This window comes from Epinephelus moara, chromosome 18 (genome assembly GCF_006386435.1).
Source record: "Epinephelus moara isolate mb chromosome 18, YSFRI_EMoa_1.0, whole genome shotgun sequence".
Lineage (NCBI taxonomy): Eukaryota > Metazoa > Chordata > Actinopteri > Perciformes > Serranidae > Epinephelus > Epinephelus moara.
The window spans coordinates 25,359,843-25,376,019 of NC_065523.1; the positions used below are offsets into that span (position 1 = coordinate 25,359,843).

At 42.5% G+C, this 16,177-nt stretch overlaps 1 protein-coding gene across 3 annotated transcripts in view; it reads left to right on the plus strand.

Moving 5' to 3' along the window:
* Positions 1 to 16,177, plus strand: part of cep112 (centrosomal protein 112) — a 139,795-nt gene that overhangs the window by 32,016 nt on the left and 91,602 nt on the right. For all 3 annotated transcript variants that reach the window (XM_050068624.1, XM_050068626.1, XM_050068627.1), the window contains 7 exons: positions 238 to 356; positions 910 to 1,053; positions 7,202 to 7,356; positions 7,632 to 7,761; positions 7,896 to 7,988; positions 10,060 to 10,119; positions 11,288 to 11,367. In XM_050068624.1, the coding sequence (XP_049924581.1) occupies positions 238 to 356; positions 910 to 1,053; positions 7,202 to 7,356; positions 7,632 to 7,761; positions 7,896 to 7,988; positions 10,060 to 10,119; positions 11,288 to 11,367 (781 nt within the window). The remainder of the gene's footprint in view (positions 1 to 237; positions 357 to 909; positions 1,054 to 7,201; positions 7,357 to 7,631; positions 7,762 to 7,895; positions 7,989 to 10,059; positions 10,120 to 11,287; positions 11,368 to 16,177) is intronic.

A 16,177-nucleotide genomic window follows, 5' to 3' on the forward strand; every position in this document is an offset into this window, starting at 1 on the left:
AAAAAACATATAAACTTGGCAAAGAGAAGTGCTACTGGCCATTTGATGGAAGCAATATTGTTATTGACATTGATTTACAGACAGCGCATCAGTGAGCATGAGTGTCTGTCTGTCTGTCTGTCTCTGTGTGTGTATAGATATATATATATATGTGTGAGTGTGTCCGTCCATCTGTGCACATACCCTGAGGCAGGGCCCGACTGCTCTTTGTGTGTTTGTGTATGTGCTCTTCCACAGTTCAAAGTGTGCTGCGGGAATCCCAGGTCATCTGTGAGAGCAAAGAGAAGCAGATTGCTGAGCTGAAGAAGATGTCGGATCAGAGCGTCGACTCCCTGAAAAACGAGTGGGAGAAGAAGGTATGAGGGAAAAGTTGAAGGGTTTGGATATTCTGCAGCCCAACCCCCTGTAAGCAGCCCTGAGCCAGAGGAAGACTGTTTGATAGCATGAGACTAGCAGACTTCGCTGGAAGCAGGCAGGCTCTGCTGCACCGTTAGAAAAAAATCTTTATTCTTTCATGCTGTGCTTAAGTTAGTGTGGATTTTTTTTTTTCAGTGCTGAAAAATTAATGCTCTCTGCCCTGGGTAAATTGTGTTTTCACTCCTGATAGTTCCAGCTAACCGAGCCGTTGGAGTTCAATAAGATCCTAATGAAATTTCCACTCATCTCTTCAGGGTCGCTTAGCGCGTGATTTTTTCTCAGATGAAATAATAATTTGCTAAAAAAAAAACTACTTAGCCATTTAAATTGTGTTTGTTGCCCTTGAATAAGCAAGACATTACACGCCCAGAGAAACAGATTTTATGAAAGGAGAAATTATAAATGAAACAGTGACAAAAAGAAATACAGTAGTCCTTGAAATTTGGTGAGAAAGTTCTGTAACTGATATGTAGTTACTCTGTGTCCTTCCAGCTGCATGCTGCTGCAACAGAGATGGAGCAGGAGAAGTTTGAATTGCAGAAGAAACACACTGAGAGCATCCAGGAGCTGCTGGAGGACACCAACCTCAGGCTGGCAAAGATGGAGGCTGAGTATAATGCTCGGTCACAGGCAACTGTGAGTACAGGAACGGGCGTTGGTGTGCGTGATTAGAATTTAGATATTGATCAATAGGGTTGGGTACCTTTCACATTTGAACTGATACCTGTGTCGATTACAGTGCCTGAAATTTGCTACCGGTGCCCAACGGTATCTTTTTTGTAGATATTTTTGTAAAAAACTTCGCGGCACTTCAGCCTCCTCTGTAGACCCGGCATTCTCCCCCAGATGCGCTCTCCGGTACCAACTTTTGGCACTGATGGATTTAAGGTTAATTGGTACTCAGTGGTACCAACATACTCTAGTTCGGTACCCGACCCTGTTGATAAAGCTGAAGGGAAGTGTTGGGGTTTTTTTCAGCACATTGTGTTATTTACAGCCATCCCATGTATACAAGACAGCTTTGCATGTGGCCGACTACAAATGAGACCCAGTGGTAACAGTTTGAGCAGTTTCTAACTTTACCTCATGTAACATGATTTAACTTGAATTAAAATGCTCATGTTTATTCCATCTGTCTGTAATCGTGACTTTATACCAAAGGGAATGAGCGTGAGAGCAGCTTTAGACCGAGCATTCGCTCGCTGCTGTTTGGGAGATTCATCTTAAACAGCAGCAGGAGATGCAAGACACTTCATGTGGGCAGATTATTTTCTATACCAAACACCAGACCTGCACTGGAACAAACAGGATTCTGGCTGACAAGATGGGTGGATTTTTGCATAAAACTCTTGCTTAACTCAGAACTCATAAAACTCTTTGCTTAGCTCTAAGTAAAGCATACACATCTGTCATAGCTCTAAGTATAAAAACAGTGACCCACGCCACTCCATGGCCCAAATGAAGGGAGACTTCCTGTAACCTCTGGGTGAGAATCACTCTCAAATCTTACCTCTGTCATCTTTATAAAGGTCTTTGATCCAAGTGTGTATTAAATCTTCCGCATGGCAATGGTTATGCATACACACATACACACACACACACACACACACACACACACCACCCAAAGCTACAGTTTCTTTGATGTCATATGAAAGGACTTTGGTTTTAAGTGGAATCGTGCACATTACATTAATGGGGATCATCAACACCAGAGGCCGGACGCGTTCACTGCCTCATAAATAGCATTGTTATCGGTATCAGCATTCATGTGCTGTCGTACGTATCACACATGCACACACACATTGCTTCTGGCCTTAATCTGTCAGCAGGCTCACATTTAAGAGGCATCAAACACTGGACAGTGCGGGGCCCGTGGTATGGCCCCTCTTTTAATAATTAAGGACAGACAAGGCCCTAGAGAATGAAAAGAGCCCTCTGTCATTGTAAATTAGCTGCTGTCCTGCTGTGAGTTTGGGCTAACCTACACACACACACACACACACACACACACACACAAGCACACACGTGCCTGGTGTCGGAAGTTCAAAGGGGACTTTATCTCTGGTGAGTTATTGGTTGGTTGCAGGGTTGGTGTCTCTATACCTAAATCTTTAGAATCAGTCTTGTCTTTTGGTCTTTTATTGTGAAAAGCTCTTGCGCTGTTGCCCTGTTGTTGATAGCTATACGAGTATAACACCTTCAAGATATTAGTCAGAAGACTTTTGTGCTTGTAGAATATTCAATCCTCCACAGTTTTTAACAAATGGCTTCAGTAACTTTGAGCATGTAGTTTGTACAGTCAGTGGTACTGTGTATATGCCTGTTTGTTTCAGGCCTCTACTACTCCTCTGCTGGCTATGAAGGGGGAGATGTAGCTGCTAATAAAAAGTTCATACTTGGGACACAATGTGAAAAGTTCGCTCAGTTCACATGTAAAGCATGCGAGCCAAGACAAACTCAGATTGATGATTCATGTTCATTCAAATACAGCACACTGGATCTGGTTTAATAACAGTGAAATGAAGAATGTTCATCTGCCCAGTGCTACCTGGTTGGGTTTCTATCCAATACAGATCAAAGATCTCACAAGGGGCTTACAGATATGTCAGATGTTGTTATTTTTGGACGCTATCTATGCACAGGGCAGAGCCGATAGAGTGACTGAGTAGGTGTTTGAAAAGAAAGACAAGCCGGTATCTGCCTAGGTATTGCACCATTCAAAGTCCTGACTGTAGTCCATGCAAATCCTTGCATCCAAATGACTGATAATGAAGATATGATTAATATGGCTTTGTGGTTAAAGATGAACTAGCAGAGAGAGAGATATTATACATAAGTAAGTGGGAAAACAAAACAGGGAAACCCCCATTAGGATTCCTTCTCTGTTCATTGTTTAGGAGGTCTTAACAGGGAGCTGAATTAGTCACAGAGGTCTCCTCCTCTCCAAAACAAACAGACCCCGTGATTAAAACTGGTAAAAGCACTGAATAAAGCGATTTCAAGTTAAGTCAGTGTTTCTGTGAGGCTGTTTGGAATGGCAAGGGCTCTAACCGAGCTGATGCTGTCGTTTCTTCAGCTCGTTTCTCCGATAACTTAAGATCCAGGGGTCGTATTCACAAAGCCTCCTAGAATTGTGAATTTCCCCTTAAAGTTAAAACTAGGTCCTTGTAAAGATAAAAGCTATTCACAGAGCATCTTAGCCCTTTAAAGAGCTCCTAAGGTGAAAAACTGTTAGGAGAAGGGAGGAGGACTTTTAAGAGGCTTAGGAGTTTCCTAAGCAGAGGTGAAAATTTTGGAAACACAAAGAGGTCGGAGAAACAATCTCTAAACACAAAATGACAGTGAGTAAATGAATGAATCTCATTTGGGATATGCACACATTTCCCACCTAACAAAGTAATGCTGTAACGCCAGAAATAAAATGATCACAATAACAGCAGAGTGATCACACTAACAATGACAACACTTTGACAGTCAGCAGTTCATTTCATGTCAACTGGGTGTCCACACCTTGCAGGCTCACAAACGGGCCTGTCTCTGACAACCAATCACACCTCCTCACTAAGGTAAAAGTTTCTGTCCCTTCCTTGCTCAGAGTTGCTCTGAGAACTTTCCTAAATCACTCCTAAGCTATGACTCCTTACTAAAGTTTTTTGGCTAAGTTAGGAGCTCTCTGAGAGTGTTCCCAGAATGATTGTGAATACAACCCCAGAAGTCTCTTGCTTGAAACTGGTAAAAAGTCAATTTATGACAGTTTCTGGCAGACAGTATACAGGGGCCACTGACAGGCGATAGCGACCAAATGACATTTCCTTGATTAAAATGACAGGTTTCTCTGGGTTTGAATATTATTGGAAACATTTGGGATAATGTAAGTACACAACTCAAATAAACTCAACATTGGTCTTTTCGTTTTTAGACACTTTAATGCATAAAAGTAACGTATGTCTTTATTATTAAAAATGAATATCCAGCTTTCCGCCCCAGTGCTCAACATGCATACCTTGATTGAGTCAACTCAAGTTTTAAAGTGGCATCAGCTTTAAAAAGCCATATCTGTGCATTCCCAATAATAGCTATAGTAAAACTGGAGTAAACAAACTTGCAGGAGGATTTGTTTGACACCTGTCCCACAAGTCCACAGCCTACTCTGTCTCCCTTTCTTATGTCTTCTGTCAGACTCTCTCCTCCACTTGCTGCTCTTCCTCTCACACTGCAGTTTGAAACACAACATGCATGCGTACACATGGCCTGACAAGCCTCAGGAGATGATGGATGCAGGCTGTCTTCCAGTTACTGGCCCCAGTTCTGATACAAAAACTGTAAAAGGTCATCCATCACTCTGTATGACTTTTTTCTGGTTACAAATTACATGTTTTTTTCCATCTTCAAAGACTTTATCACTTCTGAATCTCTGAAGGGGAGCTGAGCTCATAACGTAGTGTATGTAGTCTGCTCTTCACACCTAGTAATTCTCCTTCTAAAACACCTAATTAGGGGACATAATTTGCTCCCTGTGAGTGTGTCCAGGTGTGCCCAGTCCAGCCTCAGCTCTCTGGCAGGAGATGAGAAGAAGCACCTCTCCATACTAAGTGTCAGCACGCGTCCCAGCACAACACAGGCCCCTTGTTCCTTTTCTTAGCGCCCTACGCTGCTAACACAAAGACAAAAAAAAAATCTCTCTCACCAGCCTCGCTGGGCGCTGCTCTCGTACTTTTTTTTTTTTCAAACACACCGCTCCCTCCTCTCCCGTCATTCAACCTCCTGTCATCGCCAGCCTCTGTCATCGTCTAGATTGACTAGCACGCTCCATCTTTAATCAGGGCCCCGTCATCGCCTTTATCAGCCTGCCCACACTGCATTCCACGCTGTCATGAGCACACACACTCACACAAAGACACACGTGCATATGCTGGGGGACAGTATGCAGAGAGGGGACGTTTCTTTTCATCAAATCGGTGCCGGAAGAAGCTGTCTGCATCAGCTGCGCTTTGATCGTTGACTTTATTGAAAATCTGAATCCTGATTGAGCTTTTGACATTTGCCAGTAAAATAAATCAATGGTGTTGGTGTACAGTGAAGTGATATGAGGCTTAACATTTATGATTTGTTAGTTTACTCAGATCTTTGCAACAGAAGTTAAACAGTGTTTTATTGTACATTAAAAGTGACTGAAATTGCATTGAAGCTCGCTGTGTTTTGATGCCTGTTTGAAGTGGTTTTTGCCTTTGTCAAAAAAGAGTTGATGTCAATATTTGGGAAATGGAAACACCTTTGCTGAGTAAGTTGTGACGTAGAGAATATTGCGAGTGATTGCGATAGAGAGTGAGGAGTGTCATGAGGATAATCAAGGTGATGAATGGTATATGGAACAGTCTAGTCTTCCGACCAGTCAAAGCGCTTGTTACACTATGAGTCACGTTCACACACCTATTCACACACTGGTAGCCGATACTACTGTACAAGATGCCACCTGCTACTCAGCTTTAAGACACTCTCACACTGATGGAGCAGCCATTGGGATCAATTTGGGGTTCAGTACCTTGCCCTCGGACACGCATTTTGACACGCAGACTGGAGGAGCTGGAGATTGAACCGCTGATCCTCTGATCAGTGGACGACCCACAACAGCCGTCCCAAACTTAACTTAATTAAGCATCCGATAGGCATCCTTATGAAACCTTCAAATTTACTTTATTGAAAGACTTAGTGGAAAAGAAGTATCAGAGTATTTTTACATCAACATTCCTGTCTTTTCTCCTGCTGTGAAACAGTTTCAAAGGTTTGAAGACACATCCTGCACTCAGTGGCATTCCCAGAAGTTCAAACAATGAAATAAGACTTTGAACAGTTAGCTGGCCACAGCGTTCAGATAAACCACACCACCACAACATTTGTTCGTTTCGTTTTTTCATCTACCAGTCCCCTTGGCCAGTGAGTCAAAAAATTAATTTTGGATACCGTTGCGTGCGCACTTTCAAAGTGAAAAAAGGAGCATGAGATACGGACAAAACGGCGGCCATGCTGATCACAATGTTGCTCCACAGCATCACATGTGGTCAGAAACTGAAACAGAAACCACAGTGTACCTTTTAAGCATCGACACTTAATCCTGTTATAGCTGGACCTTATTATATGACATTTAACATTTTTAAATAAGAGGGCCAAGGTTTCCAAATGGGAAAATTACCTTGTGTTGCCTGTGTTGCTATGAGATTCTCCAAATGTCAGAATTCAGGCAAAAAGGTGAAACAGCAGCTCAGAGTTACAGCTTTAGAAACTTTTTCAAAGGCACAACAGTTGACTTCAAAACCTGCTGCAGTCGAGCTTTTGTAGACTGGATGAAATGTTTTCACTTGATAAGATCTTTCCCTGTGAAGCGCTGAAAGGGATTCTGCTGGTTCGACCTTTAGTACAGTTTGTGTAGAGAAGATGTTTTTGTTTTTGATGACTCACAGATCTTTGGAGAATACCAGGCTGAAACCGTCTATTTTAAGTCCAACCTTAGCTTTAAACCTCATCATGGGTGCAAAATATAACAGAAGCAGTGAGTTTCTATGATTTTTAAATCTTTTACTTCAAATATTTTACCATTTTCTTTAAATTAATATGTCAAAGAATCAAGAATAAGGTCAGAGACCACATTCTTACATATTAGCATCCTGACTTCTGTCTGACCTTACTACAAGAGCATGCAGTCTTCTGACCCATGACATTTTCTCAGGCTTGTTTCCTCAGTAGTTCAAGCTGTTTGGTTTCATTTCTGTGCATGTTTGTGCCTCAGGAGCAGACAGTGCGTGAGCTGGAGCTGCGGGTGAAACAGCAGTCGGCAGAGGTGGAGAAGGGCAACGCGCTGCGTCAGAGGGTGACACAGGAGAAGGCCCAGTTGGAGATCCACGTTGCATCCATCAGTGCCGAACTGCAGGAGGCCAACAGACGGTCTGTGACATAGGGAGTGAGAGAGGAGAAATACTGAGTGGTGAAAAAAAGGATAGGTTGTGGAAATGTACTCTTTATCATAAAATACCTGCTTGAGGTCATATTAGACAATATGTTACTACCAAATAGGCCAGGAATTCTTTAAATGTGCCGAGACAAAACCATAGCAACGGGAATGTGAGGTGACACATGTAGTTATTTGATTGGCGATGTTGAAACAGGAACAGGTCAGTGTATGTGCTAACCACCCTGTTATGCTCTTTAACTGTCCACAGAAATAGGATTCTGCAGCAGGAGAAGGAGCAGCAGAGTGAGCAGCATGAGCAGAGTGTGCAGAGGTTCGAAGCCAAACATGAGACTGACATGAGCCACTTACATCAGGAACACGCTCTGTCTGCTGCTAAGGTCCACATTACCAGAACACCTCCACATGGCTCCCTCTGCCAGCCTGCAAAATTTACAGTTAATTGATGCAAAATACAAAATTGTGCCAGATTTAACTGTTTTTTTTTTTCCTCCTCTCCGTTTCTCTCTTCCAGGCCTCTGAGGTGATAGAGGAGTTGGAGAAAACTGTGGCTTTACTCAAACAGCAGCTCCTGGACAGTGAACATCGAAGACACCAACAAGTCAGGGTAGGATTTGGGCGGTGGCAAGGGTGTAAACATACATGGCATGCATCTGTTCCATTTGTCACTACAGCAATAAAAGCTCTGACAATGCTGAAAGGCTGAGTTTGGTATTTCTCAACCGGGACCCTATTTTCCTGTGTTTTTTAAGTGACTAATGGGAACAATCGTGACTTAGGTCTGGTACTGCAGCTGGCAACTGGGAAACAGGCTGAAATGTAATAATAATAATAATAATAATACATTTTATTTATAATGCCCTTTTCATCAAAAGATCTCAAAGTGCTACAATTTAAAAACAAAGAAAGATTAAAAAAAATAAAGGAATGGAAGAGAATAAAAACAAGATGAGCAGTTATTTAAAAGGATTTAAACAAAAACATCTAAGGGGGACCAAAAGCTTTGCTAAAAAGAAATGTCTTAAGACAGTCAGTGGATTGTGGTGCCCTCAAGGTGTCAGGGAGGGCATTCCACAGACATGGGGCAGCAGCACAGAAGGCTCTATCTCCCATGGTCCTTAGTCTGGTTCTGGGTATTTGGAGGAGGTTTGAGTGAGTGGAGCGGAGGGAGCGTGTTGTGTTTTGTGGGTTGAGAAGTTCTTTGAGGTAGGGGGGCGGGCATGTCCATGGATACATTGGTGTGTGAGGAGGGAAACCTTGTACTCAATCCTGATGGACATGGGAAGCCAGTGGAGTGAGTAGAGAATGAGTAGAGAATGGGGGTGATGTGCTCATGTTTCCACACTCTCATCAGGATCCTAGTTGCAGAGTTTTGAATGTATTGAAGCCTCTGCAGGCTCTTGCTAGGAATCCCAATGAGAAGTGCGTTACAGTAATCCAGTCTGGAGGAGATAAAGGCATGAACCAGCTTTTCGGCATCTGAGAAGGAGAGAATGGGGCGGAGTTTGGCAATGTTACGGAGGTGGTAGAAGGAGGTCTTGCAGAGGTGGTTGATATGGGATTCAAAGGTGTGCTGGGGGTCCATTTTTACACCAAGATTTGTGACTTGATGAGAGGGGGATGTTGGAGCCAGAAAAGGTGATGCTAGTTATGGATGATGATTTGGTCTGGTGAGGGGCGCCAACCAGGATGGCTTCAGTTTTGGAGCTGTTGAGTTGGAGGAAGTTGTGCTCCATCCATACCTTTATCTCCTCCAGACAGGTGGTGAGTTTTGACGGGGATGACTGTGATGATGAGGGTGGGGTTGCAGCAGTGGCATTTACATAGAGCTGTGTGTCATCGGCATAGCAGTGGAATGAAATTCCGTGGTGGCTAGGAGGTGAGGTAACCACTTGGGGCATATTCACACTGTAAATTTATGTCCACTAAAAGAGTTTGTTTTGCCACTGACATGCTCAGATTATTATGTTAAGGGTCTGACAACTTATGGACTTAAGGATCCCTACAGACAGACCTTTTTATTAAAGAGTGAGATCCAATTGTTTAACCATAAAAGCTATTCTGAAATAGCTGTTGCCAAACCCACCAGACTTCATTTAAATAAACACTAATTTTATGATCATAAAATACAGTTCATTCAAAGTTGAAAGAAGCAAAATAAAACTCATGAAAACCGTCTTGGTTCGTCTTTTCACTCTTCCACAATCACCAGCTCTGGTTTGGTAGAAATAAACCCTGAATGCACCCAGTTAGATGTGAAGATATGCTGCTCTCTACATGCTTAAATTACTGGGGGGGTTTTTTAATGCAGTTTGGTAAGTGTGATTTTGGAGCTGTTTTTGGTTTAACAAAAAGGATCTTACTCTTTAACAAAAGGTCTGCCTTTGTAGGAATCCTCTCCATAATGTTGTTGGACACGTATGACAATAATCTGAGCCTGTCAGTGACAAAATCAAGCACTTTTAATGGACGTGAATTGACTTTCCAAACATGTTGCGAGTGGTTATGTTGCAGCCTGTTTTGCTACTGCTGCCGAAACACTTTCAAAAACTGTGGTTCCCATTAGACACTTGCACACAAAAACATGACCCTTAAAGGTTAGAACGGGCTCGTCTTTGTGTGTGTGTCACAGTATCACCTCTGCCGCATAGTATCATTTCAACTCTGTTTCCTTTCAGGATCAAGAGATGAAGTTTCACCAGGAGAAAGATGAAGTGCAGATCAACTGTGAGAAAAAGGTAGTGTGTACTTCAAGTAAGCCGATCCGCTGAGCTCCATAGCTTCTGTCGTTGCATTGAAACAGCCCTGGACAAAGTTATTACGGTCAAGTGGAGATCAAAGCGGGGAGTCACATGTTCCTTTTTGGTTCCCCTTACTTTTAGATTTTATGTCCGGTCTCGTAAAATCAGAGCCGTGATTAACAGGTAGATGAAGGACCGGGCAGAGAAGAAAGAAGAGGATGGTAAATGTATAATTTAGCATAAGAAAAGAAAGCGAAAGAAGTTGAGAATGGGAGTCACAAGCAAATCCGAATAATCTTGTCGAGTCACTCTGCAGAAGACGACATTCAAAGGGGACATTTTTCCCTCTGAAGTGTGCACTGTCAGTGTACGCGGGCCTACACTTAATTGCCTTTACTTTTGAGGGACCCTCTTCAAAGCAATGGAGCAGCTGTAAACCATAGAGTGAAGAGACCATTGTTAACGATCTAAGCTGGACCAGACCAGTCTGGGCCAGACTTCTTAGGTGAAAGTCAGGTTTTAAAGACCTGCTGCACCTGGGTCATCTTCAAAGTGCCACAGTTATAATGTGTATGCTCATGGCAGGCTGGCATACCCAGAGACGGGCCCCTCTGGCTGATGCACCTGCAAGAACTTAGCAGGCCTGTGTGCACTTCATTCAGGGTCAGGGAGAATTTAAATTAAGCTTCTCAGAAAGAAAGTCAGTAGTTTGGTTTTCATGTTTTTTTTTCTCAAACACTGTCTGTTTTTCATTCTGTCCTTGTGTTAAGCCTGTATCTTTTTCCACCTTCTTCTTTCTGGACGGTGACAGGAGATGTAAACAATGAAGGAAAAAAAGAGGAGGCTGTCGTTCATTTTCCTTTTTCTTTCTCCTGGAAAGATTCTTCTTTCCGCTCGTCAGGAGTGGTAAATGAGACACGTGAAGGAGGCCAGAGTACGGTATCTGGACATAACAAGGGCCCATATGGCTGCCACAGATCCACAGTGAGAGGCCCTCTGTGCAGGCAGATAGGCTCAGATGGTACTTTTTGATGGGGTGATAGAGAGAAGAGACGAGACCAGATGCACAAGGTCACAGGCAGGAGAGTTTTGTTGAGTGATGTTTGATGGTGCCTGCTTTTGCACTCACTTACACTTCTCTCTCTGTCTCTCTCTTTCCCCTTAGGTTTTGGCAATCCACAGTGAAGCAGAGAAAGAGAGAACAGAGGCTAAGAGGAAGATAGCCAAACTAGAAGATGCACTCAGGTACAGTAAGAAAAGCCAAACCAAAAGTCATATGTTTGTAGTAATAATCACAGTAAAGGTTTTTGAAATCGAACAAACAACCCCCCTAATAGTCGACCAAACATTAGTCGACCGGAATGGTCATTAGTCGGCAAGATTTCATTGGTCACTTAGTTGCAGAAAAAAAACAACGTAAAACTCTATTAGGAGCTGCGCCTTGTCAGAATAAATCAAAACCTATATGACTGGACCATGTGGGAATTTAATTTGAAAGGACAGACAAAGGAAGAGGCCACGCTCAGCAGTCAGACAGGAGTCACGTTACAAACCAATCACAGCCGACAGATATCTTTCCCTTCTGTAAATATTCAGCCTGATAAATACAGAGAAGTTGATCATGTTAGTGCAGGGTTACCCAGAGCCTACACCTGTCACGAAGAAGATCAGCTCTGCACTCAGGATTTCAGGTAAATAGGGTATAGGATGCTTGTTAAGGTTGCATAGCAATCTCAGATGCAACCTGCCGCCATGCTCTTGAGAGCTGACACAAAAAAAGGCACAAGGGTAGCGCGTTTTCCAGACGGTTAAAGACGCGGCATGTGTACGGCCCCTAATTTCCAGGGCTGGTACCTGCGGTTATTCCACAGGCTAGTTAATAACATGTCGGGCAGGAAATCCAAAGTGTGGGATCATTTTGAGAAGGTGAAGGACGAACCCAAGGTGATATGTAAACTCATCTTCATTGGTCGACTACAAACATGACGTATCATCTGAAACATGGAAGTAGCTACATGCCCATTAGCCCACAGCGTCATTAACAGGCGGCTCGCTCAGTGTGTGACGTGCACTTGTAGATAAAATATAGGCCTATATTAATGAAGGTTCATTAGTACGGTTTTGTATTTCTCTGTAATGTAGCACAGTGTTAACAATGTTACTGATACTATTCTTTCTCACACCTTCAACTCAAATCATTATGTTGCCCCGCCCAAAATATATCATTGAATAATTAAATTAATATTGTAGACACGCGGGCAACTCATCATAGCGCCGTCCTAATCTCAGATGAGGGGGAATCGAGTGGTGGAGACTTTGAAGGAAGCTCTGTAATATTAGGGATACTTGAAGATATTTGTGGTCTGTTCTTCTTGCAGTCCAACATGGAGAAACTTTCTGCGCTTAAATTTATTTCATGCATGTTCAAGTGTTTCACCAAACTTGTCGCATTGCCGGTCATGGCAACAATGTCCTTTAATGCATATATTTCATTGCACGCATGATAAGATGAAACCACACTGTTGATCTCTTGTTAGACATTTTTTTTTACATCTATGCAGCACACACTGTAGTCAAGCCTCTCACAATACAACAACATACACACATCTGAGCCACGTCTCTGGCTGCAGTGTGGTGTTTTCCCCGCATGCCTCTACCTCATTTAACATTCAACAGCCAATTACTCGCAATACTAGATCTTGGTACAAGCATGCTGCATGCTTATTGGCTGACACTGATGATTTACTTGTTATTATCAAAATGTGGCACCAAATGACGGCATTTTAAAATACTTGATAGTGTCAAAGCAGTTCAATTGCTGCCTTCAAGTATCGAAGTTCCGCACCCAGCCCTAGTTATGTTACACAATAATCTCATTAGCGAGCTGTAAAATCTGTGTATTAGTGTGTCTGTGTGTGTGTGGTCCTCTTTCTTCCCTCTGGGCCAAGTGTTTGACATAATTGTCTCAGGCACACCATCAGCACGTCAACCAGTGTATGTGTTTATCTGTGTGTGCAGATGTGTACCGTTGACATAGTTTGCGATCTGAATTCTACGTAAATAATGAAATTGAATACAGTTGGGGAGAATTTCAAGCAAGATGTGTGTATGCATGTGTAACGGCAGTATGGCACAAACCTGATCATAATCTAAAAATATCACCAAAACACAAACACAGGGATAGCGCCCAGGGTTATTTGACAGGTTTATGGACATGCTGCTTTATTACTGTTTGTACGGAAATTGCCCCCTTTGGTCATGAAATTTCCAACACTCATGATGCTAGTGGAGCATTTATTTTACAATTATTAGTATTGCACATTTGAGCCTTGACTCTGTGGCTTCAAACTTTATTAGAGAGTTGTTTATGTCTACTGACTCGAGTCTTTGATCATAAGAACAGTGTGTATGAATTCTGATTTAAGGTGGAGTTTGGCTTTAACAAGCAAACCCTTGCACACTCTCTTTGATCTTTTTTTATAACTGTGAGTAGTACCGGTAGAGTTGAGAGCCTTGTAACTGTGGTGAGAATTCATACAGATCAGAGCTTCACATGTGATAAGCAGCACTTGTGTTGTCTTGAAGAAAAATAGCAAACCTAATCCTACTGTATGACTCAAATAAAATCAAATATACTGATAAGCATATTAGGAAGATACAGTGTTATTGAATGTGTATGTCTCACAAGATAAAGAAAACACAAGTCAAATAGTATAGATTCAATATTTAATAAGATAGAAAAACTGTGACTAGCTGTAGGAATATTAAAAATAAATCTAGCAATCTTTTGTATGTGTCACATGGAAGGGATCACTCTAATTGATAAATAATTACCATTCAACTCTTCAGTTCCCCTGAGCTCTGCACATCTTTTTAGCTCCTTTCAGCACTTTGCTTTGGTTTCACTTCACTCTCATCGCTCTTGACGATCCCATTTCTAGCGTCTGCAGGCATCTGTTTGGAGTGAAAAGGCTCCAATAAATCTACTGTACACTACCTGCGCAGCTCCAAACAGCAGACAGACACAGTTTTGCGACTAGCTGGTGAACATATTGGAGCATTTAGCAGCCAAAGAGCCAGATATTTCTCTCACGAACTGGTGGAAACCAGGCCTCAGATAAAACGAGAGTGAATATTGGACTTTTATCAGGTGTTCAAAAACAGGACTCCAACTAAATTTTAATATTGCTGTGTGTCTCCTGGATGTGTACAGGCAAATGGTTGCGAGCACACTCATTATAACAACTTTACAAGGTAAAAAAAAAAGGAGTAAGCTGTTTCTGAAAAAGGAAAAAAAAAAGTCTGAATTTGAAAATACACCCTCCTACCGCAGCTCTCCCGTCTCTGTCCTAAGCCCTTCCCACTGGATGACTAGAAGTGTATGAACATATCAGAATTAGAAGAATTAGCTAGCTACCGCACCCCTCCACTATAGACTACTTTTGCCTTGAGGAAGACGGGCAGCACCTCTGGAGAGAGAGCAGCTGCAGCAACTCGAATTCAGCTAGTGCAAACCCTAGCACCAGGAATCACAGCAGGCTGGTGGCCAGTGGAAGGGCTGGGTCTAACCTGTGTAATGGCAGCAACAGAAAGTTTGCTGTCCTGGCAGGGAGTCAGGTCCCGAGCACCTGGATTTGCGCTGGCTAAATTTTAGTTGCTACAGTGGGCGACTGAAGGTGCATCTGTGGAGCTGCTGCCTGCTCTCCTCACAGTGAAGTAGTCTATAGCGGCATGTAGCTCTAGCTAGCTACATACAGAGAAAGTTGAATAAATAATGATAATGATAAACTTTATTTAAATAGCACCTTTCAAAACACAGTTACAAAGTTCTGTACAATAAAACTAAACATTTAAAACACAAGGAGAATAAAACAAATAACGTCATAAAATGTCATCTATTAAAAGCTAAAATCAAAATGATAAATGGGAAATAACATCAGTAAGATAGCAATAAAATAGACAGACCGCTCAGATAAAGTCTGGATACGCTTTCCGATAGAAGCACGTTTTTAGGAGAGACTTAAACGAAGCCAGTGACTCAGACAGCCTTATATCCTCGGGCAGGTCATTCCAGAGCCTCGGGGCCCTGACGGTCTTCAGCCTGGACTCTGGGACAAGCAGAAGACCTCTGCCCGAGGATCTCAAACTACGCAGAGGTTCATAAGGGACTAACAGGTCTAAAATGTGGTCTGGAGCCAGGCTTAAAAGTAATCAATAAGATTTAAAGTCAATCATAAAACAAACATGGAGCCAAAGTAAAGAGGCTGAAACTGGTGTGATGTGGTCGTGCTGGTTAAAAGCCTTGTGGCTGAAGTTGTTGCAAAGTTTTTTGATTAAGACAGGAATAAAGGCTGTTGCAATTATCAAGATGCGAAGAGATAAAAGCTTGTACAACAGTTTCTGTATCTCTAAAAGATAAAATAGATGTCTTGTCTGAGGTGATAAAAACATGTTTGGCAAGCTTAGTGACATGCTGTTTTAAACATAAAGTACTATCAAACATGACACCAGGATTTCTTGCAACAGACTTTATGTGTTGTGACAGGTAACCAGTAGATGGCAGTATTTGTTTCGTGATATGCGTGAATTAACCGCAGCTGTGGGCTTTTGGCTCCAGTTAGCAAAGGGCTAAACCATAAGCAACATTTTCTATCCGTCTCTGAAAACGTTGCCAATATTGACTAGGGATGCACCGAATATTCGGTAACCGAATATATTCGGCCGAATATTGCAAAAAAAAAAACACATTCGGTATTCGGTGGAATAAGTTAAAAGCAAGGCCGAATAATAGCGGCGTGTTTTGATAACGCGATCAAACAGCGTGCCGTGACGGGCGGAATAAAATGTCGGCAGTGTGGCGATCCGTCCGTCACGGCACTCGCATTTGCGACTAAAAATAGTTTTGAGCGAGCAAAATAGGCTTAAATCATTCAGCACGCTGTGCGAGCAGCCTACAGATTTCAACCAGCAGCAGAAACGGAAGGCGAATCCCACCGATTGTGGGTTGAACGGGGGTCACAGACACAGACAGTAACGTTAATGTATTCCTGTCAAA